The sequence below is a fragment of the Eubalaena glacialis genome, chromosome 3 (genome assembly GCF_028564815.1).
Source record: "Eubalaena glacialis isolate mEubGla1 chromosome 3, mEubGla1.1.hap2.+ XY, whole genome shotgun sequence".
Lineage (NCBI taxonomy): Eukaryota > Metazoa > Chordata > Mammalia > Artiodactyla > Balaenidae > Eubalaena > Eubalaena glacialis.
The window spans coordinates 84,757,336-84,781,563 of record NC_083718.1 but is presented as its reverse complement, the minus strand read 5'-3'; the positions used below and the strand labels follow the sequence as shown (position 1 = coordinate 84,781,563).

Below are 24,228 nucleotides of genomic sequence, written 5' to 3'. Positions count from 1 at the left end.
TGATAACAAGGTCCTACTGATAGCACAGGGAACTATATTCAATATCCTGTGATAAACCATAATGGCAAAGAATATATAAAAAAAGAATGTCTATATGTGTAAAACTGAGTCACTCTGCTGTACAGCAGAGATTGGCACAACAGTGTAAATCAACTACACTTCAATTAAAAAAATAAATATTCCAAAAAAAAAAAAAAAAAAGGCGTAAAGGCTGAGGAAACTGGGGACTAACTGGCCTCATGACCCTGTTGTACAGCAGCTCCAATTCCAGGGCCGAGCCTGCTTCACTGAGTGAGTGCAGCCAAGGTCTGAAATGTCATATCAATGGCAGCCCTTCACTGATTCCTGTGGGACTACCCAAGCTACTCAGAGATGCTCCTTCACTGAAGCCTTTCTGCTACTTGGTACTGAGACTTTTCTAAGACAATAAAATTTGAAAATTGTGTCTATGGGAAAATATAGCTGCCATGTGTATAGGGGTGGATGTCACTAATTCCTGGATTTAAAAAATCCTGCATATGATAGCCTTATATACTAGTTTTAAGTCTTCTACTTTACCTTGCTGATCTTTAAAAAAAAAAGTTCATTTGCCATCATTCTACCACCCACATTACTTTCAAATACCTTCACAGTTCTCACTGGATCCTCAAAATACTGTCAGAAATGGAGAGATGCTATAAGGAAACAGGCCCCGTAAGTTCACAACAAAGATCTATCCCTAGAACCCATGTTTCTAGAATCCTAATCTACTCCATTTAGGCTGGGTCTTAGTGAATGATTAATTCTGAAGTTGCTTTATGGCAAAAATATGATCTGTGCGTGAGAGGGACAGATGTTTCATAGATGGGCCCCTCTGTGTGAGGTGTTTGGCAGTTTTCACCAGATTTCAGTTCACAAGATACCCATAGACTTGTTTCCACCTTGTGATTCAACCAGCATTTAGTTTTAAATAATTTTCTTGAGAACTTTATTCAGCAAAGGACCCCCCAAATGATTTGAACAGCTACATAAGTTCTCTCTATGGCTGTGTGTGTATACATATATATTATAGATACTATACCTGCAATTTAGAATATTTCCTGAGTTACCTCTCAACTATGGGAAATAGTTGGAGCACTGTTTCAAAAAACTTGTCTCCAATAACATATGAGCAGTTGAGGCTGGGAGGCAGTATTCTCTTCCCACTTCCCGAGGCTTTTCAATATAATTATGCTGATTTTTGCCTTTGCCTCCTGACTCAACTGCAGTCTTTGAGTTCACCACTCAAAAAACTCTCCTTAACCAGTCACCTGATGAGGTGAGTCAGAAGTCTGCAGAATCACCATTTCCAATAACCAAACCCTGGCTGTTTCCCAGCCTCAAAAGGACACAGCCTAGCAGCAGTGTGCTCTGTGACTGGCCGAGGGGAACGAGCTGGACGCTGAGCAGGCTGGAAGTAGCGCAGCAGCACTCAAACACTGGAAGGGGCGCAGGGGGTGGTGGTGGAGTAGGGGCATGTGTTTGTCTCCCTCCACCCCTCACACTTTCTGGTAGTCCAGTGGAAGGAGCAAATGCATTTGGTCCAAAGCAAGCCAGATCGTGTATATAATGAAGGAAGAACTGCACTGATCTTTATCACAGGCTCCTTTCTCCAGGCACCAAATCTTATGCCAAATCCTGCCAAAGACACAAAGACACAAAAAGCTTGAAAGGGCTCAGTCTGAAAGTTAAGCTGCAGGAAAGCAGCTGCAGAGAAGTAGTAGTAAGATGGGCTACGGGGAAGAGGCAAGGCCCCTGTTGTCACCCTAATTACTTTCCTGTTGCTACAGATAGATGATAGCTTTACTTACCACAAAGCGGATGGCTGAGGCAACTGAAGGTGACTTCAGAGTAAGTAGTCATCTTCAAGGTTATCATCACCAGACATAGAGGCAGCTTCTATTCAGCGGAAATGAGGATAAAGTTAGATACTGCCCTAATTTAGCAGGCACTGCCTCTGAGGCTCAGGGGGAAAAAAATGGGCTTCTTGGTGCTCGATGACCACCTTGGTTAAGAGGTAAGTCTTAACAACCTCCCTAGTTGGAGAGGCTGATTAAGAAATGGTAACTTCCAGAGATGCTCCAGGGAGCAAATGCTGTTTGTACCTAATAAACTGAGGCAGGACAGGGTATTTGCCATCTCTCCAGGGCTCTTCTTGGTCTCAGTGACCGTGCTGCGGAAAGAGACATCTGTTTCTGTGGCCTGAAGGGATGAAAACAAGAGAAAAAGGAAGAATGTGTTTGGCTGGTGGGAAAGGAGAAGCCGTCCCATCATTTTGCTCACAGAATCTGGTTTGGCTGCTGAGGCACCCAAGGTCTCCTTTGATCAACTAGTGGAGCAACTCAGAGTCGTTAAGAGAAGAGAACGCTCTACAAACTGTCATGCGCGACTAGAAGCCCTCTTGTCTCAAGGCACCAGATTTGCCCCAAAGCAGCACCCTGAATGACTACAATGGCTCACTCACCACACCGTGCAACATTACTGGGACAGCTCTGTTTTCTTCCATGTCTTCAGGAAGCTCAACTGCGTATCCTTTACGAACTAATTCTAACCCAACATCAAGTTTCTGAGAAGAAAGATGAAAAGGGAATGATGTTCTCTCTGAACGAAGGGCAAATCAGAGGAAATAAGGCAGAAGAGCTAGGATTGATACTTTAAAAAATTCCTTTGGTGGTTCAGTAAGCAGGATCTTATGAGTTAGAAATATCATCAAGTAAGGGTTTCTGGGAGAGAAAAAGTAAATGAGGCTATAAATACACTGAAGAGACAGTGAGCAAAGTGTGAACCCCAGTCTTACCTTCCCATTGCTAGTATCATATAAGTGGATCTTGGGCCAAGTTGAGATCCCAGACTGGACGTAGCTAGAGATCTTGGCCACCAGGGGCTTCCAGTCAGCACAGTGAGTGAGTCTGTCAAACTCATCCAAAGCTTCCTCTTCCCATTGTTCACCTCGTAAAAAATCGTAGAGAGAGCCTAAGAAGGGGTCAGTGCTGACGGGGGTGGGATTATGTCCTGGAGGAAAACTGGAACTACCTTTGTCTACTTCAAAAGGCACCTATGTCTGACTGCCAGGCAAGTTTCTGGCCGTTGCTTTCTAGCACTGGTGATGAAAAGGCACCTGAGCCCCCCGAGCTCAAAAAGCCTGGGAATGTGAGACTCCCTCCCATGTGCTCTATGAGAGTTATTCTATATGGGGGCAAAGTCAATAGGTAATAGGACTAATTTACCTGAGGGGGCTATCCGTGCCAGACTACACTCTATTGCTTGAAATGGAAGGCTTAGGAAGTCACTCCTAAAGTGAAAGAAATTGAAATTAGAATCCTAGCGCCAGAAGAGCCTTCTTATACTCCTGGCTTCTAGACAGCAGTTAACCCAGCAGAAGATGATAATCATCTGATCACCGTAAAGAGGTTCTCTTCCAACGCCCCCTGGTGATAAATGCCAACAGCTCACCACCCTATGGCCAGGACTGAGTCAGTAAGTGAGACTCCAGCCTGACTCCAGCCTGGCCCCCACACTGACCTGAGCACCCTGAGGTCCCTCAGTGGGCAATCTCCATTATCTCCAAAGTCAACGAAGTAGAGGTCCAGGTTCCCATTCTCCAAGGTGCCAAGGACCCGGGCTCGATACCAGGAACCATTTGTAGGTAAAGGTGCTGCAACAATGTCTCCTACATGCACAGTCAAGTCTTCAGGCTACACAAGGGGATGAGGAGGCAGGAGAGGGCAGAGTTAGGAAGAGGTAGGCTAAAAAATAAACAGTGGATACCAGAAGGAAGGAAGAACAAGCCGCTGCTCCACAGAAAAGGGAAGAGAATATGTCACAATGAAAAAGATATGCCCCCTTTCCATCAAACCTCTGCCCTGTCCCTATGGCAACTCACCAGACTATTTTCATAGTGCTGGGTCATCTCACTGACAAGCTTATCCAGTTGCAGGCTGCGGGAGCCAATGATTTGGATCCAGAAGTGGTTAGGATGTTCAGAGGCAGAGACATAGACTTCTAGGAATTCATCAGCAGGGAAACTGAAGTCCGGACTGGGGACTAACCACAGGGATAAGCAAGTTAAGCTGCAGAATCATTATTAACTAATATGGTGACCATTATTAGAATCATCTCTGGTTGAAATGGGAAGGCTGCATCAGGAGGGTGAGAGATACAAATACCAAGTGGCTATGACCATTTAACAATGGCTAGAGGGACAACTGGATGCATCATATAAGAACATCCTGAAGAAAAATACGAAGCTATGTTCTGTTCCTTTCTATGTATCTGAGTAATAAGAGTTCGGTCACATTCTTAGTCATCTGCCATGTATTCAAATCAGCCACCAGTTATAATGAAGGGAAACCCCCATATGCTAGCTGCAGCATGGACCAGGGAGAAGACACACGGACAGATGTGGGCCTGTTCCAGATCCCTTTCTACCGCTGACTCATTATGTGACCCTGGACAAGTCTATGAACCTCTTAGGGGCCCTGGTCTTCCCTGCCCATCCCAGTACCTATACATAGAAGAAAAAGCCCACAGCCTTCTTATTCTTCTTGAATGGTGTAGATTTTTTAAAACAGTAATGATTCAGCAAAAAAACTGGACTCAGTATTTTACTTATTTAAATAAATAGGTTTGGAGAAAGAATACCATGTAATTCAATTATTTGATGTATTACTCACAGACTAGTTTCCTGCGAACTAGCATATTTCTATATTGTTTTCTATAATTATTAGTTGGTTTGTATTCAGAAAAAAAGTATTTGTGTTTAGTACTAATCCCAAGTAAAATATTGCCAGAAAGTCCTATCTGTGATTAAAGACTTATAAGTGTAGTCGAGAAAATAGAAATTTTTTTTTTATTGTTTCCTATTTTGGGTTATCTAAGCCACTTTTTCTATCTTCCATATGGCTCATGGGTTCCCTCTTTCTTACATACTTTCAAACATGGATGTCTCTGGACTGGTCTGGGCTCCAAACTTCTGAAAGTTGTCATCATTAGGTTTCTCGCAGGAACGCTCTTCTGGTCCTACAACAGGCGTGTCGCCACCTCCTTTGTGGGGAGGAACTGCCAGAGGTGCAGCCTTCTCCAAGCTAGTGCCAGTGTTTTTCCATAAAGCTGGCTCTCCAGCCCCAGCTGGCTCTGTCACTTCCTCTCTTCTTACGCTGATTGGCTGCTTCCGTGGGACTCTGGTTTCTGCAGAATAAGCAATTCTCTTCCTAAGTTCTTCATCTTCTAAAACTTTCTCCAGTATCAAATGCTGTGGAAAATAAGACAAGGGATGATACCTACGTGGCCAGATATCGACCTGGGATGGAGTAAAGTGTTCTTCTCACTCTTAGATACAATTCAAATATATCAGCTACTTGCCTTAGCTGCTGCCACCTCCTTCTGTGTTCCTGAGATTTTTATAAGTCTTGATAGTAGCAATGTCCCCTCTGATTCTTTGTCACAGGTTACTTTGGCTCCCGAGGCCTTACAGATAGAACGAATTGTCTCGCCGCCTCTCCCTGCATTGAATAATACATAAAAACCTGTTCTTCCCTCCTCGCTAACCTTAACTACTAGAGACACCACTGTTTTGTACATACTAGGAGGGGAGAGTCAGTTCTCATTTTCAAACTAAACAGAATGGAAGATAGTGAATGGAAAGCAGGAGCTACCGAAATCTGTATTATACTAAGGGGAATACTGGATTATTTGCTCTATCCATTTTATTTAAATTCTACACATTGGCTAGGTTAATGTGGTCATGTCACTTGCACTTTTTGGCCACTCGGCATACTTTACATCCCCACTTCATTAGAAGATACCCTACACGGTGTGTGAAACACTGGACCAGGGACAGGACATTTCTCTGCCTCTACCAGCTGCGTAAGGAATGCTCCAGGGGAAGGCATAATAGGTGCTTTCTAGAGCACTGTCTTGAAAGATTTGGGATAAAATGAGCATCCTTAGCTTCCCTTTAAAAATCTGAGGTAAATACATTTACCTGAACCCTTCTGGAACCTATTTGTAAGGTTCAGATCATACAACTTCTTGAGGTAATGAGTTTTGCTTTACCACTGCTTTTACTTCTGTGAAAAAGTAAAGCTCTGGTCTCAACGTCCCTGCCTTTTTTTCCTCAGCAAGGTGAAGCAGAAGTAGGCCAGGAGAAACCCTTGGGAAGGTGTGAAAGAAAGGCAAAGGTAAACAAAAAAGGAAACAGCAGAGGAAGCTGTCCAGTGGTACCTATGATTCTGCCCACAGATCTCTGGGGAACTGAGAGCTGCTCAGACACTGGGGTACTCTCAGTCAGGATCTGATGAATTGCTGCTTTGGCCTTGCACACCTGAACAGGAAAACCACTGATAAGCAGCACCCGCTCATCTCCTACATCCTCCGTGTCCACATCGATCCGAGCACCTGTCTGTTTTCGTAGCTGCAGAGAAAAGGATATGTGGTAGTACGCGCTGGACGAGCTCTCATCTGGGTCAGCCAAGGATACTCTTAACCTAACCCTGGAGGTAGATGGAATTGGACACAGTAGTCAGTGAAATCAGGGTGCTATAAGCAGTCCTCAATTACGTGTACTTATGGAAGGAGATTAGAGACAAAGGTAACCCCAAATAGCAGTTAATCCAAAACAGTTTCTCTGTGTTTAGAACACTCTTTCCCCCTAATTTGGATTAGAGAATCAATTATTTTATTTTATTGACATTCCAACTGAACAACAGGAGATGGTAAAAAGAATCAGGGAGCAATTAATTAGTTACTGTCAATTAATGAGAGTTCATAATTCCATAGTAGAAAGGAATGATTCAAGCTATACCAGGCTGAGAATCATCCAATTAAAAATCCCCATTTCAAGTTAAGTCACCCATTCTCTAGGGAGAAGTACTCATCTCTAGAAGGAAAATAGCAGTTAGCTAAAAAGTTCCTGTATTTTTTCTGTTTAAAATATACATAGTGTGAGTGGGTTTTATGGAATGGGGGCAGAGGAGGGAAAACAGAATCAATCCCTGGGAAAGCCGTTGCCTGCTCACACAGTTACCTGCTTAATATTGGCTCCTTGCCGGCCAATGATGAGCTTCACAGCCTCCTGGGGGACTCGCATCTCTATCTCGATGTCATCCTCCCCAACAAATGTCAGCCGCTCTTCTGCATAGATCATCAGATCACACTTAGATAATACCCAAAGCTACTACCTGCCCTCCCCTGAATCTAGCTATCAAAGAGTTGTGGATGCAAGAGATAAACTGAGGATCTCAACCACAAAGAGAAGGAGAAGTAGCATCTGAGTGGGAATTAAAAGGTCCTGAAAGACCAGAAAATGGGCATTCTCTCTGGGCTACTGTTTTCATATACTAAAATGGGAAAAGTCATTTGGTTCTGCAAGGAAGGGGTGATGGATTCTGGGCAAACTACTTCTCCCAAGACACGACTCCTGGAGAAGAATGAAGGCTAGAAGTTGCCTGAGGAGCCCACTAGGCTCAGAATTTCTCTTGTTTGTATTTAAATCATTTCTCTAGGTCCTATTCCCTAGGTCCAACCTGTGGGGAAACTGGACCGGACAATTAGCCTTCTAACAATAGAAGGAAAATATAAACAAGTGTATGGGTATAAAAAAAGGAGAAAGAAAGAACCCATTGTAGTGTTGGTGTTGCTGAAGGAAAGAGATCAAAAGAATTGTAAAATGAGTTCTTTATTTCACAGACTAGCTTCACATTAACATAGAAAAGAAAAAACTTTGTTTCAAAGATCCCTCACAGGGACTTCCCTGGTGGTGCAGTGGTTAAGAATCCACCTGCCAATGCAGGGGACGCGGGTTCGAGCCCTGGTCCGGGAAGATCCCACACGCTGCGGAGCAACTAAGCCCATGTGTCACAACTACTGAGCCTGAGCTCTAGAGCCCGCGAGCCACAACTACTGGAGCCCATGCACCTAGAGCCCATGCTCTGCAACAAGAGAAGCCACCGCAATGAGAAGCCCGTGCACCACAACGAAGAGTAGCCCCCGCTCACCGCAACTAGAGAAAGCCCGCGCGCAGCAACGAAGACCCAATGCAGCCAAAAATAAAAAATAAATGAATTGATTAAAAAAAAAAAAAGATCCTTCAGAGAAAGCCAATTACATCCCAACAAATGATACCCAGTCTGGAACGAAAGTTTTCATTTCAATTTAACAAGGCCAGAACATAGTTTAAACATTTCCATATGTACAGCCATGGATTCACATACCTCTGCTTTCCCTATATCTGCGGTATAGGATATAGGCAACCACTGCACTGGCTGGGATCCCGAGGCCCAGTGCTATTTTCTGAATAGTGGACAAACCTGTCCAAGAAGTCCGTTCAGTGGACATTTTCTGCTGCCTCCTAAAATAAGCAAATGAAGGAAAAGGAGCTTTCATACAACTTTTATGACAAGTAGAGAATGGGAACACATTACAATATTAAGAAGAATATTACTGCCTAATTTCCCATTTCAAGAGCTTGAGCAGTCTCAAAGTCTACTTCATGTGAAAGTCTCGGTATTTTTTTTTTAAAAAGTTAGCTAAGGGACACATATACATACAACTAAATAGAAGGTTACTTCTCCCTCCCCAATTCCCCCAAAGAGAACTATACACTGATCAGTTTTAAAAGACAAAGGAACAAAAAATTAAATGAATCAAATATTTTAAGAAATTTAGTTTTCATATCAAACTATTTAAAATTCCTTATATGTGCACTTCTATACCTCCTGGTCTTTCCAGAAGCTGTTGTCTCTGCCAAAGGAATGGCTTTCCAGGCCTAGTTTTAGGCTTTGCTACTTCTACTTTTCTTTCTTGTAAGTGTGGTCTATTTACTATCTGTACTCCGTATTTCTACTTACTCCTCATCTGACAGTGAAATGGGGTTCTCTCCTGTTCCTTCATCAAAACTACAACTTCCCAGGTAATCAACCTGGATGGCACATATAAGCCTTAACTAATCTTACCTCTGTGCCCTCTTTCCCATGGTTTTTCCTGTTTACCTAGAGGAGTCTTCTGAGTTTTGAGCTTGTCTTCCAGTGGTCTCTATCCATTGCTATTGTCAGTCTGCTCTCTCAGGGCAATTTTATCCATACTTGAAGCTTGAACTACTACCTATACGCTAATGACCCCAATATTGTACCTGAATTGATTCAGAAGCTCATCAAATCTCATTTAGACCACTGCAATGGCCTTCTTGCTATTAGTCTCTCTCTGACACTGTATCTTCATTTTGCTGCCTAGCATATATATTTTTAAAATTTATTTATTTTATTTATTTATTTTTGGCTGTGTTGGGTCTTCGTTGCTGCGCATGGGCTCTCTCTAGTTGCAGCAAGCGGGGGCCACTCCTCGTTGCAGTGTACGGGCTTCTCATTGAGGTGGCCTCTCCTGTTGCGGAGCACGGGCCCTAGGCGCGAAGGCTTCAGAAGTTGTGGCACATGGGCTTCAGTAGTTGTGGCACACGGGCTTCAGTAGTTGTGGCACGCAAGCTCAGTAGTTGTGGTGCGTGGACTCTAGAGCGCAGGCTCAGCAGTTGTGGTGCGCAGGGCCCGGTGCTCCACGGCATGTCGGATCCTCCCGGACCAGGGCTCGAACCCGTGTCCCCTGCATTGTCAGGCAGGTTCTTAACCACTGCGCCACCAGGGAAGTCCTGCCTAGCATATTTCAGTATGTCCCTCACTCTATTTCTTTATTCCACGTACTTTCTCACACTCCCAATTATTTCATACCGCCTCTTCTCAAACCTCTAGTGCTTCCTTCTCCATCCTCCCTCTCAACTGATGTCTTTGCTTCCTAGTTCACTAAGAAAGTAAAGCATTCAGAGAAAGTATTAACAAACTTCCAAACTGACCCACCTACCTCCATCTGTGCCTAAAGATTCTATCTTCTTTCCTGTGGCCATTGATGAACTATCTCTGCGCCATATAAATGTTGCTCTCCTTCCTTATCCTGCATCATTAATGTTTTCCGCTCTACTGAATCTTTCTATCAGCAGACAAACATGCTATTATTTCTCCTTTCTTAAAGAAAATCCTTTCTCAATTCCACTTACTCCTCTAAATACTACTCATTTTTTCCCTTCCTTTTACAAGAAAACTCAAAGAGTGTCAATACTTCTGTGTTCGATTTCTCTTCTTGAATCCACTCTTACTGCTGTTGTCAAGGTCACCAGTGACTTGGACTTGCTGAATCCAATGATCAATTCTCAGTCCTCCCTTTACCCCCACCCCTCCCAGGGTCTGGCACAGCTGGTGACTCCCTCTTCTCTGACACTTTCTTCCCCTGGCTTCACATCACTCTTTCCTGGTTTTCCTTCTCCCTTTCTGGCTGCTCCATCAGTCTACTTTGCTGGTTCCTGCTCCTTTTTCTAACCTCTAAACACTGGAGTGCCCCAGGGCTCTGTCCTTTGCCCTCTTTGTTCTACCTCACTTCTCTGGGGATTTCATCAAGTCTCAGTCAGTCTTGGCTTTAAACCTCATCTATATGCTGATTTAATCCCCAAATTCACAGATCTAGTTAGGACCATTCCCATGAACGCCAGGTCTGTATATCCAACTGCCTATGAGATGTCTCCATTTGATGTTTAATAGGCATCTCAAACTTAACAGGTGCAACACCTAGCTCCTGATCTCACCTTCTTCCTGTAGTCTTTGCCATCTCAGTTAATGGCAACTCCATTCTTTCAGCTCCTCAGGCTAAAAATCTTACTCTTCTTCCCCTCAAACAGCACATCCATCCTGTCAGCAAATCCTATTTGTTCTACCTTCAAATTATCCAGAATCTGACCACTTTTTAACCTCTCCACTGCTATGACCACCATCTGCTCTAAACCACCATTATCTCTTGTCTAGATTATTGCAACTGCTTCTTAATTACGTCCCTGCTTTTGCCATTGTCCAGTTTATTCTCAACACAACAGCTGGAGTAAGTCAAATAGTGCTATTCATCTGCTCAAATCCTTCCACAGTTTTCCATTTCACTATGATTAAAAGTCAGTCATTATAATAACCTGGAAGGTGTTCACTTTGATTGTCTCCCCATTAGAAAGTTAACTCCCCAAAGGCAGGAATTTTTTTGTTTTGTTTTGTTCCTCAGTACTTAGCACACAGTAGCCACTCAATAAATATTTGGTCAACAATAATTTGTTGAATGAATACACATCCTCTTATTCTTCAGCAACTCTCCTGCCTACATGTAAGCTCAGTGGCATGAAAGGTTTTTTATAATCTAATCTCTGCCTACCATCTTCACAGCCTTACATTCTAAACCTACCCTTACGAGGGGAACAGGATGTACCCTCTTAAGTATCCTCGCTCTGACACATGTCACTTCCGCCTTCCTAGTCTTACTCCCTAGCCCATCAATACACTTACAACCACTCTGTTTTTCACTTTAATAAATCACGTGATGAAATAAAATTCCATATTCTAAGGCAAGTCAAGGATAATTTAAACATAAAAAATTTTCTCTGCCCTTTGGCCTCCTCTCTCCACTGTGCATTGTGTATCTGCACCATGCATTGACCAAACCTCCCCACTGGCAGAAGTACCTGCCCAACCATAAAGCGTAACATTCTTGGGGAGCTAGACTCAGAAGCAGCACACATTTGATCCACCACACGGACCCCATAACGCTATTCAGATCATATCTCATACCTGAATTAGGTTACCAAATTAATAATGGGAAATCGTGCCTCAAAGGCCAAACAGCTCCTGTGCAGACAGACAGCCACCTATGGGAATACCAGCTGGGTTTATGTATGCTTGCAAGTACTTAATTGGAAATTAGAGGAAACCTCACCCTGAAATGGCCAAGATTGGGTTCTCTTTTTGCATTCCAAAACTGATTTTTTTGCATGCAGTTAAAGCTGGCAGTCTCCTGGATGTCTGCCTGCAGGGTCTACTGGAAACAGTGGTAAGGGTTTCTCTTTTACAAATTAGGTTAGCAGGGAGAAATATTTGTATAGGGCTAGCTTTTTGAAGCTTTGTATCCTCTGAATTGGAAAAACTTCCAAATTGTTAAAATTTTAGAGAGCTCTCATCTTAAACTATTGTACCCATTTTAATTGATATGCAGAAGCCCAAAAAAGCTCCAAAATTTCAAAATAGCCTCATTGAAAGAATTGTTGTAGAAGGCTAATGAAAGATTAATGGTACCTAAAACTTTAACTACTGCTCCCCTCTATCCTCCTTTGAGTACTCATTCTAGTAATCCTCTATCTGAATTGCCTTTCTACTCTGAAGACACTATTAAATGGTTACCTTTAGAAAAGGGACCACCTGAGGAATGTAAGTTGGTGCAGCCACTATGGAAAACAGTATGGAGGTTCCTCAGAAAACTAAAAATAGAATTACCATATGATCCAGCAATCCCACTCCTGGGCATGTACCCGGACAAAACTATAATTCAAAAAGATACATGCATCCCTATGTTCATAGCAGCACTATTCACAATAGCCAAGACATGGAAATAACCTAAATGTCCATCGACAGATGAATGGATAAAGAAGATATGGTACATATATACAATGGAATACTACTCAGCCATAAAAAAGAACGAAATAATGCCATCTGCAGCAACATGGACAGACCGAGAGATTATCATACTAAGTGAAGTAAGTCAGAAACACAAAGACAAATACCATATGATATCACTTATATGTGGAATCTAAAATATGGCACAAATGAACCTATCTACAAAACAGAAACAAACTCACAGACATAGAGATCAGACTCACGGTTGCCAAGGCCGGGAGAGAGAGGGAGGGAAAGGGATGGGCTGGGAATTTGGGGCTGGTAGATGCAAACTATTACATTTAGAATGGATAAACAATATCTCCTGGGATAAACCATAATGGAAAAGAATATTTAAAAAAGAATATATATGTGTAAAACTGAGTCACTTTGCTGTACAGTATAGATAGGCACAACACTGTAAATCAACTATACTTCAATAAAAAAAAAACAAAAAAGAAAAAGAAATGGGACCATCTGAGGCTGTAGGCCATAGTTAAAGAATTTCTTAAACCCACGAAGGATCCTCAAAAGTGTTTGTAAATGGATTACCAAGATGGGAGGCCACCGGTCTGACTAAACTGACCATAGCTGATATTCAGAGCCTGATAGGAATTTTACTGGGGGGGGGTCTTTGTCCCCTAAGCTAAATGAGAGAACGTAAAATTCCAACAGAGGTGAATGGGTATGTCAATCCTTTCACTGAGGTGGCCACCCAATTCTTTGAGGAATTAAAAACAACTGTCTGTTTTAAAATTCTACTCTTTACAGGACCAGAGATGTGGCTCCAGAAACAATACAAAACCCACCAAACCTTTCACCACTCCCCAACCTCACCTATTAAGAGGCTTGTAAGTATTTTCTTAAATTAATTTATTATTTATTTATTTATTTTTGACTGCATTGGGTCTTCATTGCTGCGCGTGGGCTTTCTCTAGTTGCGGCAAGTGGGGGCTACTCTTCATTGCCGTGCATGGGCTTCTCATTGCGGTGGCTTCTCTTGTTGAGGAGCACAGGCTCTAGGCGCGTGAGCTTCAGTAGTTATGGCTTGCAGGCTTCAGTAGTTGTGGCTCACGGGCTCTAGAGCGCAGGCTCAGTAGCTGTGGTGCACAGGCTTAGTTGCTCCGCGGCATGTTGGATCTTCCCGGACCAGGGCTCGAACCTGTGTCCCCTGCACTGGCAGGTGGATTCTTAACCACTGCACCACCAGGGAAGTCCCGAGGCTTGTAAGTATTGAAAAACAAAAATCTAGCCTTTAAGAAACAAAGTCCTCCTAGGAGGAACTTGCCTTTCTCCTCCTATGCCTTTGAGATGCAAATATTCTATTTGATCTTCTCCAGGAACTTTTATCTGGACCATCTTTTTTTTTTTTTTCTTCTTATTTTGGCCGTGCTGCTGTGGCTTGTGGGATCTTAGTTCCCTGACCAGGGATCGAATGGGGTCCCCCGCAATGGAAGAGCAGACCGCCAGGGAATTCCCCGGACCATCTTTTTAAAACACAAATTTCACGCAAATCAAAACTGCAACGATGTACTACCTCACACTGTGCAGAATGGCCATCATTAAAAAGTCTAAAGGGTGTTGGGGAGACAAGATGGTGGAGCAAAGGGACTTGAGCTTACCTCATCTCACAAGAACACCAAAATCACAACTAACCGCTGAACAACCATCTACAAAAAAGATTCAAACCTACCAAAAAGATATTCTACATCCAAAGACAAAGAAGAAACCACAAGGAGATGGTAGAAGGGATGCTTTCGCAATATAATCAAATCCCATACCCACCAGGTGGGCAACCCACAAACTGGAAAATAATTATATCGCAGAGGTTCTCCCACAGGAGTGAGAGTTCTGAGCCCCATGTCAGGCTCCCCAGCCTGGGGGTCTGGCATCAAGAGGAGAAGCCCCTAGTGCATTTGGCTACGTCAGTGGGGCTTGAGTGCAGGAGCTCCACAGGACTGGGGGAAACAGAGACAACACTCTTGGAGGGCACACACAAGGTTTCACATGCACTGGGACCCAGGGTAAAGCAGTGACTCCATAGGAGCCTGGGCCAGACCTACCTGTGGGTCTTGGAGGGTCTCCTGGGGAGGCAGAGGTTGGCTGTGGCTGACCGTGGGGGCAAGGACACTGTTGGCAGAGGCCCCAGTGAATATTCATCATTGTGAACTCTCCCAGAGGTCACCATTTTGGCATTGAAACCTGGCCCCATCCAATAGCCTGCAGGCTCCAGTGCTAGGACGCCTCAGGCCAAACTAACAGGATGGGAGCACAGCCCCACCCATCAGCAGATAGGCTGCCTGAAGTCGTCCTGATCCCACAGCCACCTCTAAACACACTCCTTGACATGGCCCTGCCCACCAGAGGGACAAGACCCAGCTCCACCCACCAGTGGGCAGGCACCAGTCCCTCCCACCAGGAAGCCTGCACAAGCCCCTGGACCAACCTCACCCACCGGGGGACAGACATCAGAAGCAAGAGGAGCTATAATCCTGCAGCCTGAGGAACGGAGGCCACAAACACAGAAAGTTAGACAAAAGAGAGTAATGATAGTAAAGATGATCCACAATCTTGGAAAAAGAATGGAGGCAGAGACCAAGAAGATACATAAAACATTTAACAAAGAGCTAGAAAATTTAAAGAACAAACAGAGATGAACAATAACTGAAATGAAAAATACACTAGAAGGAATCAATAGCAGAATAAATGAGGCAGAAGAATGAATAAGTGAGCTGGAAGACAGATTGGTGGAAATCACTGCCACAGAACAGAAAAAAGAAAAAAAGTGAAAAGAAATGAGGACAGTCTAAGAGACCTCTGGGACAACGTTAAATGCACCAACATTGACATTACAGGGGTCCCAGAAGGAGAAAAAAGAGAGAGAGGGCCTGAGAAAATATTTGAAGAGATAATAACCAAAAACTTCCCTAACATGGAAAAGGAAACACACAAGTCCAGGAAGCATAGAGAGTCCCATATAGGATAAACCCAAGGAGGAACACACCAAGACACATAGTAACCAGACTGACAAAAATTAAAGACAAAGAGAAAATATTAAAACCAACAAGAGAAAAGCAACAAATAACATACAAGGGAATCCCCATAAGGTTATCAGCTGATTTTTCAGCAGAAACTTTGCAGGCCAGAAGGGAGTGGCACGATATATTTAATGTGATGAAAGGAAAAACCTACAACCAAGAATACTCCACCCAGCAAGGCTCTTTTCAGATTTGGAGAAATCAAAAGCTTTACAGACAAGGAAAAGCTAAAAGAATTCAGCACCACCAAACCAGCTTTACAACAAATGCTAAAGGAACTTCTCTAGGTGGAAAAGAAAAGGCCACAACTAGAAACAAGAAAATTATGAATGGGAAAGCTCACTGGTAAAGGCAAACATACAGTAAAGGTAGGAAATCATCCACACACAAATATGATACCAAAACCAGCAATCGTGAGAAGAGGAAAGCACAAAAGCAGGATATTGGAAATGCATTTGAAATTAAGAGACCAGCAACTTAAAACAATCTTGTATATATATATAGACTGCTACATCAAAATCTTATGGTAACCACAAACCAATAATCTACAATAGACACACACACACACACACACAAAAGAAAGCAATCCAAACACAACACTAACGATAAGTCATCAAATTACAAGAGAGGAGAACAAAAGAGGAAAGAAAGAAACAAGACCTACAAAAACAAATCCAAAACAATTGACAAAATGGCAATAAGAACAAACATATCAATAATTACTTTAAATGTAAATGGATGAAATGCTCCAACCAAAAGACATAGACTGGCTGAATGGATACAAAAACAAGACCCGTATATGTGCTGTCTACAACAGACCCACTTCAGATCTTGGGACACGTAGACTGAAAGTGAGGGGATGAAAAAGGGTATTCCATGCAAATGGAAATCAAAAGAAAGCTGGAGTAGCCAATATGCATATCAGACAAAATAGACTTTAAAATAAAGACTTACAAAAGACAAAGAAGGACAGTACATAATGATCAAGGGATCAATCCAAGGAGAAGATATAACAATTGTAAATATATATGCACCCAACATAAGAGCCCCTCAATATTTGAAGCAAATGCTAAGAGCCATAAAAGAAGAAATCGACAGTAATATTATAATAGTAGGGGACTTTAACAACCCACTTATATCAATAGACAGATCATCCAGACAGAAAATCAATAAGGAAACACAGGCCTTAAATGATACATTAGATCAGATGGACTAAATTGATATTTATAGAACATTCCATCTGAAAGCAGCAGAATACACATTCTTCTCAAGTGTACATGGAACATTCTCCAGGATAGATCACATACTGGGCCACAAAGCAAGCCCCAGTAAATTTAAGAAAACTGAAATCATATCAAGCATCTTTTCCAACCACAACAATCACAACGCTATGAGATTAGAAATCAGCTACAAGAAAAAAAAACTGTAAATAACAAACAAGTGGAGGCTAAACAATATGTTACTAAACAACCAATGGATCACTGAAGAAATCAAAGAGGTAATCAAAAAATACCTAGAGACAAATGAAAATGAAAACACAATGCTCCAAAATCTATGGGACACAGCAAGAGCAGTTCTAAGACAGAAGTTTATAGCAATACAATCCTACCTCAGGAAACAAGAAAAATCTCAAACAACCTAACCTTATACACCTAGCAACTAGAGAAAGAAGAACAAACAAAACCCAAAGTTAGTAGAAGGAAAGAAATCATAAAAATCAGGGCAGAAATAAATGAAAGAGAGATGAACAGCAGAAAAGATCAAAGAAACTAAAAGCTGGTTCTTCGAAAAGATAAACAAAATTGACAAACCTTTAGCCAGACTCATCAAGAAAAAAAGGGAGAGCGCTCAAATCAATAAAATTAGAAATGAAAAAAGTTACAACTGACACCACAGAAATACAAAGGATCATAAGAGACTACTACAAGCAACCATATGCCAATAAATGGACAACCTAGAAGAAACGGACACATTCTTGGAAAGGTATAGTCTTCCAAGAATGAACCAGGAAGAAATAGAAAATATGAACAGACCAACTACCAGTACTGAAATTGAATCAGTAATTAAAAAACTTCCAATGAACAAAGTCCAGGACACGTGGCTTCACAGGCAAATTCTATCAAACATTTAAAGTAGAGTTAACACCTATCCTTCTGAAACTATTCCAAAAAATGCAGAGGAAGGAACACTCCAAACTCATTCTATGAGGCCACCATCACCCTGATACCAAAGCCAGACATAGATACCACAAAAAAAGAAAATGACAGACCAGTATCATTGATGAACATAGATGCAAAAATCCTCAACAAAATACTAGCAAACTGAATCCAACAATACATTAAAAGGACCATACACCATGATCAAGTGGGATTTATTCCAAGGCTGCAAGGATTTTTCAATATCTGCAAATTGATCAGTGTGATACACCACATTAACAAATTGAAGACTAAAAACCATATGATCCACCTAGAGGGGTGGGATGGGGAGGACGGGAGGGAGACCCAAGAGGGAGGAGATATGGGGATATATGTATATGTATAGCTGATTCACTTTGTTATAAAGCAGAAACTAACACCATTGCAAAGCAATTATACTCCAGTAAAGATGTTAAAAAAAAACCAACATGTGATCATCTCAAAAAGAAGCACAAAAAGCTTCTGATAAAATTAAACACCCATTTATGATAAAAACTCTCCAGAACCTGGGCATAGAGGGAAACTACCTCAACATAATAAAGGCCATATGTGACAAACCCACAGCTAACATCGTACTAAATGGTGAAAAGCTGAAAACATTTCCTCTAAGATCAGGAACAAGACAAGGGATGTCCGCTCTTGCCACTTTTATTCAACATAGTTCTGGAAGTCCTAGTGATGGCAATCAGAGAAGAAAAAGAAATAAAAAAATCCAAATTTGGGACTTCCCTGGTGGTGCAGTGGTTAAGAACCCACTGCCAATGCAGGGGACACGGGTTTGATCCCTTGTCCAGGAGGATCCCACATGCCGTGGAGCAACTAAGCCCATGCACCACAACTACTGAGCCTGTGCTCTAGAGCCCGAAAGCCACAACTACTGAGCCCGTGTGCCACAACTACTGAAGCCCGCGAGCCTAGAGCCCATGCTCTGCAACAAGATACGCCACTGCAATGAGAAGCCCGCGCACCACAGTGCAGAGTAGCCCCCGCTCGCCTCAACTAGAGAAAGCCCGTATGCAGCAATGAAGACCCAATGCAGCCAAAAATAAGTAAAAAATAAATAAATAAATAAAACATTAAAAAAAAAAGGGAATCCAAATTGGAAAAGAAGTAAAACCGTCACTGTTTGCAGATGCCATGATACTATACATAGAAAATCCTAAAGATGCTACCCAAAAACTACTAGAGCTCATCAATGAATTCGGTAAAGTTGCAGGATACAAAATTAATACACAGAAATCTCTTGCATTTCTATATACTAGTAATGAAAGATCAGAAAGAGAAATTAAGGAAACAATCCCATTTACCATCACATCAAAAAGAATAAAATACTTAGGAATAAACCTAAGGAGGCAAAAGACCTGTAGTCTGAAAACTATAAGACGCTGATGAAAGAAATCAAAGATGACACAAACAGATGGAAAAATATACCATGTTCTTGGATTGGAAAAATCAATATTGTCAAAATGACTATACTACCTAAAGCAATCTACAGATTCAATGCAATCCCTATCAAATTACCAATGGCATTTTTCACTAGAGCAAAAATATTTTAAATTTGTATGGAAACACAAAAGACCCTGAATAGCCAAAGCAATCCTAAGAAAGAAAAAGGAGCTGGAGGAATCAGGATTCCTGACTTCAGACTATACTACAAACAGCTCATGAGCTCAATATCAAAAAAACAAACAACCCAATCAAAAAATGGGCATAAGATCTAAATAGGCATTTCTCCAAAGACATACAGATGGCCAAAAGGCACATGAAAAGATGCTCAACATTGTTAATTATTAGAGAAATGCAAATCAAAACTACAATGAAGTATCACCTCACACTGGTCAGAATGGCTATCATCAAAAAGTCTACAAACAATAAATGCTGGAGAGGATGTGGAGAAAAGGGAACCCTCCTACACTGCTGTTGGAAATGTAAATTGGTATAACCACTATGGAGAACAGTATGGGGGTTCCTAAAAAACTAAAAACAGAACTACTATATGACCCAGCAATCCCACTCCTGGACATATATCAGGAGAAAACCATACTTCAAAAAGATACAGGCAGTACGATTCACAATAGCCAAGACACAGAAACAACCTAAATGTTCATCGACAGATGAGTGGATGAAGAAGATGTGGTACATATATACAATGGAATACTACTCAGCCATAAAAAAGAAGGAAATGATGCTATTTGCAGCAACATAGATGGACCTAGAGATCATCATACTAAGTAAAGTAAGTCAGAAAGAGAAAGACAAATACCATACAATATCACTTACATGTGGAATCTAAAATATGACACAAATGAGCTTATTTACAAAACAGAAACAGACTCAGACTTCGAAAACAAACTTACGGTTACCAAAGGGGAAAGCAGGTAGTGGAAGGATAAATTGGGAGTTTGGGATTAGCAGATACAAGCTACTATATGTAAAATAGATAAACAAGGTCCTACTGTATAGCACAGGGAACTATATTCAATATCCTGTAATAAACCATAATGGAAAATATGAAAAAAGAATATGTGTACATATGTATAGCTAAATCACTTTGCAGTACACCAGAAACTAACACAACATTGTAAATCAACTATACTTCAATTAAAAAAAAAAAAAAGATAAAATTCAAGTTTCAGGAAGGGTGTAGGTAATTTGGCACTTGACTTGTCAATGACAAAATCTTAAGTGTGTCTCCATAAGTATTAGTAAAAAGGTTTAGCCATCTAAACAGGTGACTTTGATTTGTTCCATGTGCCAGAAACCCAATTTGAATCCAACAGCTTGTTACTGATGGGTTTAATATCTTTGTCCCTGATTCACGGTTGAAATTTTGGAATGAAAACTATGGGGCGTCTCTTTCTATGTATCTATGTGTGTTGTAGATGTGTTGTATTGCCAAAATTAATTCGTACAAGAACTCTATTTAACTGGCTTAAAGAAAATTAAGCACTTATATAAATACTTAGAAATATAAAAGAAACTGGCCGGAAGGAATTTTGGATTCACATGATCTTGTAAGCAGATAGGGTAAGAGGTCCCTGGGCATGGTTTTCTTGACAGTAGAGAAGCCATTTTTGGCCCAAGGCATTATGTGATCCAAGCCTGGCCACAGTGCTTGTCACTGAACAGGTCTCAGTAATTAATGATTTTAAGGGAACAAAAGAATGCAGAAACAATGACTTATCAGGCAAGAGAAGTAACGATGGCAAAGATAATATATCAGTTGTAAAGACTCCTGGTTCTGTTTCAGTGGTAAAGATTAGCCTGAAGCACTGAACAACCAGATCAACTGGCACCAAGGGATGATCTGGTTGATGATGATGATGTTGACTTTTTCTGACCCTCCTGACTTCAATCAGCTAAAGCTTGGATTCTCAACCACCCAAACCCCTTCATGAATATGCATGTACCCTTACTTTAAACTTCCCCAATTTTGCTATTTGGGGAGACACTGCTTTAGAAAAGATCCTCAGTGTTCTCCTTACTTGCTGCAAGAAATAAATCCTTCCTTCTCCCGATCTTTGGCTTGGTTGTGTTTTTTGGCTTGACAGCCACCAAGAGGTGAACCCAGTTTTCCGGTAACAATCTGGGAAATATTCAGTATTGAATTAATATCAGGTATTAAAGTTAGCTTAAGCTTGTTGGTTTAATTAATATATACCTTTAGAATCATCAACATTAAGTATAATACTTTTATTGTACCTAGGTTTACTGGAAATCAAACAAGACCTTATCATATCTGTTGCAAAGTTTGCTGGCAAGAAAATAACTTGATATGATGAAACTTTTAAGTAAATAAAATAGAGGTAAATGAGATAAGAACTTTTAGGTAAACTCTTTAGGAATAATTATGTTTGGGAATGTCTATTTAAAATACTCTCTAGATTTTGATAATTTGAAATTTTAGAGTTTTGCTAAATTAAGTTAAATGATGGAAGTCTACTGAATAGATAACTCCCAAATAAAATGAGATACTAAAGCATTAGTTACTGAACACAGACTTCCTTTTACAAAGAAACTAAAGATATTTGAAACTATGTTTGGTGCCACACTAAGACACTTACTATAAAAAAAGCACGTGTTTTCTAGAAACCATAAATACTATTTATAAGCTTGCTAATCTACAGAATGCTAATGTAAAAGACAGTTAATAATTGCTTACTTCTTAGTTTTCATTAAAAACTAGGGTTTTAAGAGCTGAGATTTCTAATTAATATACGTAATTTAAGCTACTAGAATAAGCGAAACATTTCAGTATACAAGGAAAGAGGAGTGTTTTCAGGAAAAAGAAGGTATGAGGAATGGAAATACATTTCCGTATTTGCCTTTGAGATCTCTGTCACTTTGATTCAGTGAATAAGTATTGTTCCACAGTGACCTATGATCCTACTTGACCAAGTGTTTTAAAACTTTTTGATATTTCTGACAAACTTCGCAAGGATCAAATTCTAAAGAAAGTTCGTTTGACCTCTAGCTAACTTTGAGGTTTTCCAAAGGGTCCCTGGAACACCTCAAAATGTTTTTCTCTCCATCTCGGAGAGAGGACAGAATGACCCTAGTATGACCCGCTATACTGAGTTGGGTTTCATTGCTACTGGTTTCCATAGTACACCAACCATCCCTTCATAACACATGCATTGCTTGTAATTCTTGATTAATGGCTATGTCTGTAGTGAGAATGAACTGAAGGCAGCAACAGCAGGTGTAGGGAGACCAATTCAGAGGCTAGTCCAGGTGTCAGTGATAGAGATGGAAAGAAGGAGACAGACGGTTCAGAGTTTTCAAAGGTAGAACACACAAGACCCAGCAATTGATTTATAGAAAGGTTAGAGGGTGAGCCAAGGAGCTGGCTACCAGGTTTCTCATCTGAGTAGATGGTAGCATTTGAGATAGAATATTGATGATTTGGTGGTGGAGGGAGTGTGGGTGGCAGGAAGATGAATGTCCGTGACAAGGATGAATTTATCGGGTGACTTCTATTTGAACCAAAACCTAAATTTTACTAACACCTCTTCAAATATTACAAATGAAGTCTGTGCTAATTTTGTTATCCGCTGATGTCTCACAGAAAATCTACTTGATTAATATTAATCAAGTATAGTTTTGTTTACAATTTACATATCCTTTCATATTGTTAAGTTTCTCTTAAGAAAAATAGAAGTGGGAAATATGATGGAAATGGGAATAACTGTATAGTACCAAATGCTAGCTTATGTTTGATTTTATTACTGCAAATTGAATGTGAAGAGGAGACTAGAACTTAAGAGCGTAGCTCCTGGGGAAACCAGGTAAAGAGGAGACACGTGGGTCATTTCAAGGTTGAGAAATATGGCTAGACAACGCTTTTCAGAAAAAGCTAACTTTGAAGTTTCCTGACATTTGTATTAAACAGTTGCTAACAACTATCTGATATGCATTTCAAAACACAAAGTGAGCTCCTTGGGGGCAAGGATCTATCACTCCAGTATCTCCTAACAACCAGAACTTACAAAGTACCTAAAACATGTTGATGGGCTTGTTGAACTGAAGCAGCTCATTCAATTTTCTCATCCTTGCTACATTTATTTTTAAAGCAGTGCGTGAAAGAAGCCTCCACCCACTTCTCGCAAGCTAAGGAAGGAGTAGCTTTGACACGGGAGTCTTGAGCCAAAACCCACGATTCTATCTGTATTAAGAACTACAGAGGGAAGTTGGAAAAACAAACAAAACCCCCTTACTCTGATGACTGTAAATAATCATCCTATCAGAGATAATTAAAGAAAAAGCTGTGGAAAATAAAAGGCAAACTGATAAACTGATGGTGATTGGCTTGGGGCAAACCCTCCCGCACTGGTGCAAGGGTCCGTCGTGGCTTAATCCTGGGACAAGCGCATTTCCCCTGGATACGGTTACTAGCCTCGGGGTGGGGGAAAGCTTTCCCCACACCCTCTCCTCGTCCGGGGGCGCCTCCCTTCCCTAAGCCCCACATTTCCGCCTCCTTGTTGCCACTGGCGCCCCTGGCCCAGCCTCCCCCACTCCCCAAACCTCCGCTCCCGGTACCCGCCTTTACTGCTCCTCGAGTCAGCCGTCGCGCGCTCCACCTCGCACCTCAAACCAGAGGCCGTCGTCTCCTCTTACTCACAACGCCACTCGGAACCCCGCGGTCCTAGCTTCAGCCGCCACTTCCCCGCCCCCACAGCCCGCCCGCACCAATCAATGCCCGGGTCGCAGCCCGACCAATCAGTCTTCCCCCCCATAACCAATCCTCGCGGGGGCTGCCCCTGAGCGACGGCGCTGCTGCGTGCTGGTACCCAATTACCCGGATGGAATTCAAAGCCGGCCCACCAGGTCAGCCAATAGGCTCCAGGGAAAGCCGACATCGTTAATTGAGATTGCACCTGCTGAGTATTAAACAGCCAATTAGAGGCTCCCGGAGTACTCCCTGCCAATCTCTAGGCCAATTACCGAGGAGGCTTCCACCTCCTAAGCCTGTGGGGA

The 24,228-nt window shown here is 41.7% G+C and overlaps 1 protein-coding gene across 4 annotated transcripts; it reads right to left on the bottom strand.

Moving 5' to 3' along the window:
* Positions 1-986: 986 nt before the first annotated feature.
* TDRKH (tudor and KH domain containing) lies at positions 987-23,912 on the bottom strand. Of its 4 annotated transcripts, XM_061186013.1 has the most exons (14): positions 23,795-23,912; positions 8,325-8,365; positions 7,043-7,149; positions 6,241-6,430; positions 5,380-5,519; positions 4,948-5,269; positions 3,902-4,062; positions 3,541-3,713; positions 3,246-3,310; positions 2,816-2,967; positions 2,483-2,584; positions 2,124-2,220; positions 1,830-1,917; positions 987-1,656 (listed from the first exon to the last, which is right to left on the bottom strand). In XM_061186013.1, the coding sequence occupies exons 2-13, from the start codon at positions 8,350-8,352 to the stop codon at positions 1,865-1,867; spliced, it is 1,590 nt and encodes a 529-aa protein (XP_061041996.1). In that variant the 5' UTR covers positions 8,353-8,365; positions 23,795-23,912; the 3' UTR covers positions 987-1,656; positions 1,830-1,864. The 4 variants fall into 4 exon arrangements, with proteins under 4 accessions (XP_061041996.1, XP_061041997.1, XP_061041998.1 ...); XM_061186014.1 differs by lacking the exon at positions 8,325-8,365; XM_061186015.1 differs by lacking the exons at positions 8,325-8,365; positions 23,795-23,912 and adding an exon at positions 14,582-14,644.
* Positions 23,913-24,228: the final 316 nt, after the last annotated feature.